This window comes from Salmo trutta, chromosome 9 (assembly GCF_901001165.1).
Source record: "Salmo trutta chromosome 9, fSalTru1.1, whole genome shotgun sequence".
Taxonomy (NCBI): Eukaryota; Metazoa; Chordata; class Actinopteri; order Salmoniformes; family Salmonidae; genus Salmo; species Salmo trutta.
The window spans coordinates 14,449,126-14,456,632 of record NC_042965.1 but is presented as its reverse complement, the minus strand read 5'-3'; the positions used below and the strand labels follow the sequence as shown (position 1 = coordinate 14,456,632).

The 7,507-nt window shown below is 43.5% G+C and overlaps 1 protein-coding gene across 5 annotated transcripts in view; it reads right to left on the bottom strand.

Moving 5' to 3' along the window:
• Positions 1-4,088: 4,088 nt before the first annotated feature.
• LOC115199974 (homeobox protein cut-like 2) overlaps positions 4,089-7,507 on the bottom strand; it is a 122,931-nt gene continuing 119,512 nt past the window's right edge. For 3 of the 5 annotated variants that reach the window (XM_029762572.1, XM_029762571.1, XM_029762570.1), the window contains exons 21-22: positions 6,022-6,298; positions 4,089-5,911 (exon numbers count right to left, since the gene is read on the bottom strand). In XM_029762572.1, coding sequence (XP_029618432.1) covers positions 5,080-5,911; positions 6,022-6,298 — 1,109 coding nt within the window. In that variant the 3' untranslated portion in view covers positions 4,089-5,079. The remainder of the gene's footprint in view (positions 5,912-6,021; positions 6,299-7,507) is intronic. The other 2 variants (XM_029762573.1, XM_029762568.1) reach the window with 1 other exon arrangement.

The window sequence follows — 7,507 nt, the reverse complement described above, 5'->3', positions numbered from 1 at the left end:
TATCCCAATCTATGAAAAAGGGCAGAATAATCATGATGCTTGACAAAAACTAATTTATAAATGTCTGCTTTTTACTTAGGGATTTGGGGTAGAATTCCCCAACTTATTCACATATTAAACCTGTCTCATGAATACTACAAAGAGTCAACTCAGTCAGTTGAATATCATTTCACACACTCTCTACAACAACATATAACCAGTGGGTAATGGGTAAAGGTTTACACCTCCACATTGTCTGTCACCAAAACTGCCAATTGCAACATGCATGGAATTCACCAGTGTAAAAAGAGACAAGTGCAGAGTCAATGTCAGTGTGCCAGAACAATAATACAAAACAAAGTATATTCCCTTTCCAAGTGACCAGTATAAAATTGCATGCAAAATTCAAACAATGAAATTAGGTTTACGTGAAGAGGTAAGTATCCATAAGGGTCAGTGTAAATCCATTCCATTTTAATCCATTTATTATACTGAACGGAAATATAAACGCAACATGCAACAATTTCAAATATTTTACTGAGTTACAGTTCATATGAGGAAATCAGTCAATTTAAATAAATTAATTAGGCCCTAATCTATGGATTTCACATGACTGGGAATACAGATATGCATCTGTTGGTCACAGATACCTTAAAAGAAATTGGCCTCAGGACCTCGTCACGGTATATCTGTGCATTAAAATTGCCATCAATAAATGTAATTGTGTTCATTGTCTGTAGCTTATTCCTGCTCATACCATAACCCCACCGCCACCATGGGGCACTCTGTTCACAACGTTGACATCAGCAAACCGCTTGTCCACATGACGCCATACACGTGGTCTGCGGTTGTGAGGCCGGTTGGACGTACTTCCAAATTCTCTAAAACGATGTTGGAGTCGGCTTATGGTGGACATTTCTGCAGTCAGCATGCCAATTGAAAGCTCCCTCAAAACTTGAGACATCTGTGGCATTGTGTTGTGTAACATAACCGCACATTTTAGAGTGGCTTTTTATTGTCCCCAGCACAAGGTGCACCTGTGTAATGATCATGCTGTTTAATCAGGTTCTTGATATACCACACCTGTCAGGTGGATGGATTATATTGGTAAAGGAGAGATGCTCACTAATAGGGATGTACAAAAGATTTGTGCACAACGTTTGAGAGAAATACGTTTTTTGTGCGTATGGAACATTTCTGTGATCTTTTATTTCAGCTCTTGAAACACAGACCAACACTTTACATGTTGTGTTTATATTTTTGTTCAGTGTAGTACATTTTTCTCTGTAAGACAATGGTATCTCATACAATAAATGTTACTTCTAAGTACTCCCATATACAGTATCACTGAGACAGAAAATTAGGTGTTAAAACAAAGGAAAGTTCGTCATAGTTTAATATGGGATTTCCAGATTCCCCTATTTCATCCTTAGAGGTATATAATGTCAAGCACATATACTTTATCTGCTCAGCAAGTATGGAAGAGTCAATTCTGTCAGGATGTCAGAAATGGTATAATTATTCCTCTCCCCGTTTGCTTCACAAAAACCATTCGATTAAATTACCTACTTCTGAACATTGTCATTGTACCAACGGATTACAAAATAGTCTGCCATTGTTCTCAAAAACTAACCACTAGTTTTCCATGTGCATTCCCATAGTTAAAACTTCCATAATCCCATATAACATATGGCAGAAGAACCATCCTGTCTTCTGTTTACTTCTGATATTATATTCATTCATTATTGTATTGACCAGTGATGAGAGTGACTGGTTCAGTAAAGCTTTAAGAAGCAAGACTACCCTGAGAGAAGGTCGAAATCATGGGCAAGCTTGCCAGATCAGAACTGGCTCATATGGGATTGGTTAATAGATCTGTACACTCCATTTCAATATAGTCAGCACATTTTGTTCAAGAACATATGATATCATTTTCAGTAAATGTGTAATATTTATATATCTATACATACAATCCAAATCCTCTGAACTAGTAAGACATGTGCAAGTGTTTACTACCAAATTCAACAATACAGTAAAGGCAAAGACTTGTGGACACTAAAAGTTAGGATAATTTCGATATTGGAACTTTTCATGAATCCTCACAATTATTAATATCTAAGTGCTGTAAGTAGTTCATACACAAGGTATTGAATATCTATTAAAATCGTTCAGAGTACCAAACAGAAGCAAAATATAGAAGATTTTAACAAACTGCAAGCATGACAAAACTCATATTACACACACAATACAGTAGTGGCCAGCGGCAAGCATAATATGAAAGAATTGATTTAATTTTGTGTCATAGAAAGTACTTTCAAACCGAGTTCAATGTAGTAGAATTTTGATGAGGTCATATTGTATCATGTTCTTTCCATCAGGACTCGTATCCATGCTTTCAGATTCTTATTCCAGTCAGATAGAGGCGAACAAGAGAGAAACTTGTGGGTGCTTTATAGCGTATTGTTTCTTTCTACAGTATGTTATCATCAAGGAATCAAACCAGAGATGTTTGAATGACTCAAGACTGTGTTAGCCCACTGAACTAAAAGTTAGGTGTTGCACACAGTAAGCCTAAACCAGAGCTAAAGTAAACATTACATTCTCGGGCACTAATTTATCTAACAGTCAATTTCCCTTGCACTCACAAGTGCACAGATACAATACAGTATATATACAAAAGTATGTGGATACCCCTTCAAATTAGTGGATTCGGCTATCTCAGCCACACCCATTGCTGACAGGTATATAAAATCGAGCACACCGCCATGCAATCTCCATAGACAAACATTGGCAGTAGAATGGCTTTACTGAAGAGCTCAGTGACGTTCAATGTGGACCTGTTATAGGACACCACCTTTCCAACAAGTCAGTTTGTCAAATTTCTGCCCTGCTAGAGCTGCCTCGGTCAACTGTAAGTGCTGTTATTGTGAAGTGGAAACGTCTAGGAGCAACAACGGCTCAGCCGCGAAGTGGTAGGCCACACAAGCTCACAGAACAGGACCGGTGACTGCTGAAGCACGTAAAAATTGTTTGTCTTCGGTTGCAACACTCACTTCCGAGTTCCAAACTGCCTCTGGAAGTAATATCAGCACAAGAACTGTTCGTCGGGAGCTTCATGTACTGGGTTTCCATGGCCGAGCAACCGCACACAAGCCTAAGATCACCATTCGCAATGCCAAGCCTTGGCTGGAGAGTTCAAAAGCCCGCCACCGTTGGACTCTGGAGCAGTGGAAACACGTTCTCTGGAGTGATGAACCACACTTCACCATCTGGCAGTCCGACAGACGAATCTAGGTTTGGTGGATGCCAGGAGAATGCTACATACCCGAATGCATAGTGCCAACTGTAAAGTTTGGTGGAGGAGGAATAATGGTCTGGGGCTGTTTTTCATGGTTCTGGCTAGGCCTGGAAATCTTAACGCTACAGCATACAATGACATTCTAGACGATTGTGTACTTCCAACTTTGTGTCAACAGTTTGGGGAAGGCCCTTTCCTGTTTCAGCATGTCAATGCCCCTGTGCATAAAGCGAGATCCATACAGAAATGGTTTGTCGAGATCAGTGTGGAAGAACTTGACTGGCCTGCACAGAGCTCTGACCTCCACCTCATTGAACACCTTTGGGATAAATTGAAATGCCGACTGCGAGCCAGGTCTAATCGCCCAACATCAGTACCCGACCTCACTAATGCTCTTTAGGCTGAATGGAAACAAGTCCCCACAGTAATGTTCCAACATCTAGTGGAAAGCCTTCCCAGAAGAGTGGAGGCTGTTATAGCAGCAAAGGGGGACCAACTCCATATAAATGCCCATGATTTTGGAAAGAGATGTTCTATGAGCAGGTGTCCACATACTTTTGGTTATGTAGTGTATTTCAACTGAGGGAGTAATGCGTTACCTCTCTGGAACGGCAAAATAAACACGACTGCAGGAGGAACAGCATGAGAGCCCGTGAGAGGACATAAGGACGATGGATCAAGAGAGAAAAGGAGGATGAAGTCTTTTGTTATCCAAGAGCAGGGGTTCTCAATGTGGTATTAAATAATGTCAATATTTGCCTGTGACTCCTCACTAGTAGATTCTCAGGTTCCATTGCTGTCTGAGACATAATTCAAACATATCTTAATCAATTTATTCAAACGGTAGGAGGATCATAGATGTTAAAAGATCATAGAGGTAAGTCTGAAATAAATCATGTAAACTGTGCTCATGTGTAGTGAGTTTCACTTACTGACAAGTGCACAAGGGTTCAAAACTGTAAACCTCCAGGATTATATAACAAAAAAAAAGATTCTACTCATTAGATTTTACATTTCCTTTTTTTTTTTTACAGATTTCTTTTCACAAATTTTTGCTCCAGTATATCACAGGTGACTAACTATAGAGGATAACAGGGTCAGTTGAATACCATGATACATCTGGTTCAGAAGGCTATTGCAGACAATTCTACAACATGTACAACCACACTTTATACGTTTGTGTTACAAATGTTTCAAAACATATCACCAAGAAACTAAGTACATAGGAGATGTTGAATATTTAGAGTCTTAAAGGACTATCCCTTAGTCAGTAGTACAATTTCACGTTACTTGACTTAAACTGTCCCGTTTTACAGACAAAAATCGGAAAAATTGCTATTCAAAAATTAGCAAATTTGGTCAGCGTCTCTTTTTATATAATTATAGTGCTTTTGATGGCTTAAGACAGGGTCTTTTTTAATCTCACCCAGTGGCAATCTACACAACTTCAGTGTACATTTCATGACACCATAGCTGCAAAAGTCTTCACGTCAGAGTCCATTAAGTAAAACAACAGCTAGTGCTGTTACATATATTTCAAAGTAGTATCCATTATCAAAAAAACTAAAACACGTTTATAAATATTTTTTATTTTCTAAAAGCCCTCTAAGGGAATTTGTCTGTAAGTTTAGCTCTGGTTTCCCCTGGTGTCCTACAGGGTATTTATTCAGTATGATCAGACAGGGAGTACAGGCCTTCAGGAGCCAGGCTCCACTCCATGTGTTCCTGAAGCTTCTCTTTGAGAGTCTCCCATGTCTGGTGTGAGTCAGCAGGACTGAGGAAATGTGGAGGAAGGGAGGGGCCTAAAACTCCCACTCCAGGGTCTCCTCCCGGTTAGCCGCTCTCTCCAGCCTGTGGATGATGCTGTTGAGGTTGGCAATTTTCTCGGTGCGTCTCTGAACGCTCCTGTTGGGCTTGGGGCTCTGGATGGGAGGCATGGGGTTAGGGTCCAGGCCGTGGTTGGTGCTTGTCGTGGGTGGGTTGGGCAGGGATGGGGAGATGGGTGCAGAAGAAGATGAGACAGGGGAGACGGACATCATGAGGCCGGGCGAGGAGGCAGCGGAGGGGGAGTTGAGGGAGACCTCCAGGCTGCTGCGGCAGGGCTCAGACGAGGCCTTGAAGCTGACCGGGTCCACAGGAGACTTGCTGGAGTCGTCAACTTCGTGCCTGGACTGGCTGGTTCTCTGGGGGCCATCTAGGGAGAGTGCCCCCTGGAAGAGCCCCTGAGCCTGGCTGCTCTTACCTTCTTCCTGCCCCAGGCTCTGAGGATAGTGTGGAGCCAGGTGGAGCTCTCGGCAGCCACCCATCAGGTCCTCATGCTCTGTTTTCAACTGAGGGAACTGGACACCCATAGAGAAACACTGGATCTTAGGCTGTTTGATGTAGCCGTTCCTCTCCTCCTCCTCTCCCTCGTCCTCCAGCTCACTGGCCTCCTGTTTGACATGTGGCAGTGGTGTGTTAGCGCTGAGGGGGCGGATGGGGTGGGGGGTGCGTCCAGCGGGGTGCAGCAGCCTCCTCTCATCCCCGTCTGAGATGGGGCTCTGTATGGCCGAGGGAGAGTAGCTGTGGTGTTCTGTGTCCGTGTCGTTGTCCTGGAGACCCTCCATGAGGACCTCCCGTCGCATCCTGGACCTGCTTAGAAAAACACAACAATCAAACTAACAGTTTGAAGGAGTTGTGTACCTTATTTATTCAATGTAATTATTCTAGTCCCTCTAGGGGTGGGATCTGATGCCATGTCTGACCTGTAGTTGTGGAACCAGTTGATGACGGTATTGGTTTTGAGGTTGAGCTGGCAGGCCAGCATCTCAATGGTGTGCTGGGAGGGGTATGGCTCCAGGAGGTAGGCCTTCCTCAGAGCCTCCTTCTCCTCAGCCCCCAGCACCACCCTGGGCTTCTTCACCTGACTGTAGGGACACAGGTCTATTGAGGCCAGAGCTGGGCTCACACACTCAGAGCGAGCACTGGGAGAGTCACTGTCTGAGCCGGTACTTAGCAGCCCATACCGCCTCTTCAGGTAGGCTGATTGGACAACACAGAGAGATGTATAAAATTCAATGACAAAGCATGGAATAAACTAATCAATCCATCACACTGTATAGCTGCGGTACATACTGTGCATTCGGAAAGTACTCAGACCCCTTGACTTTTTCCACATTTTGTTAGGTTACAGCCTTATTCTAAAATATATTAAATCGTATAAATGTATAAAATAAATAATGGAAATATAACATTTACATAAGTTATCAGACCCTTTACTAAGTACTTTGTTGAAGCACCTTTGGCAGTGAGTCTTCTTGGGTATTATGCTACAAGCTTGGCACACCTGTAGTTGGGGATTTTCTCCCATTCTTCTCTGCAGATCCACTCAAGCTCTGTCAGGTTGGATGGGGAACGTCGCTGCACAGCTATTTTCAGGTCTCTCAAGAGATATTAGATCGGGTTCAGGTCTGGGCTCTGGCTGGGACACTCAAGGACATTCAGACTTGTCCAGAAGCCACTCCGGCGTTGTCTTAGCTTTGTGCTTAGGGTCGTTGTCCTGTTGGAAGTTGAACCTTGGCCCCAGTCTGAGGTCCTGAGCGCTCTGGAGCAGGTTTTCATCAAGGATCTCTCTGTACTTTGCTCCTTTCATCTTTCCCTCAATCCTGACTAGTCTCCCAGTCCCTGCCTCTGAAAACCATCCCCACAGCATGATGCTGCCACCACCATGTTTCTGCCAGACGTGAAGCTTGGCATTCAGGCCAAAGAGTCCAATCTTGGTTTCATCAGACCAGAGAATCTTGTTTCTCATGGTCTGAGAGTCCTTTAGGTGCCTTTTGGCAAACTCCAAGCTGGCTGTCATGTGCCTTTTACTGAGGAGTGGCTTCCATCTGGCCACTCTACCATAAAGGCCTGATTGGTGGAGTGCTGCAGAGATGGTTGTCCTTCTGGAATGTTCTCCCATTGCCACAGAGGAACTCTGGAGCTCTGTCAGAGTGACCATCGGGTTCTTGGTCATCTCCCTGACCAAGGCCCTTCTCCCCCGATTGCTTAGTTTGGCCGGGCGGCCAGCTCTAGGAAAAGTCTTGGAATTTCCAAACTTCTTCAATTTAAGAATGATGGAGGCCACTGTTTTTTTGGGGACCTTCAATGCTGCAGAAATGTTTTGGTACCCTTCCCCAGATCTGTGCTTCGACACAATCCTGTCTCAGAGCTCTACGGACAATTCCTTCGACCTCATGGCTTGGTTTT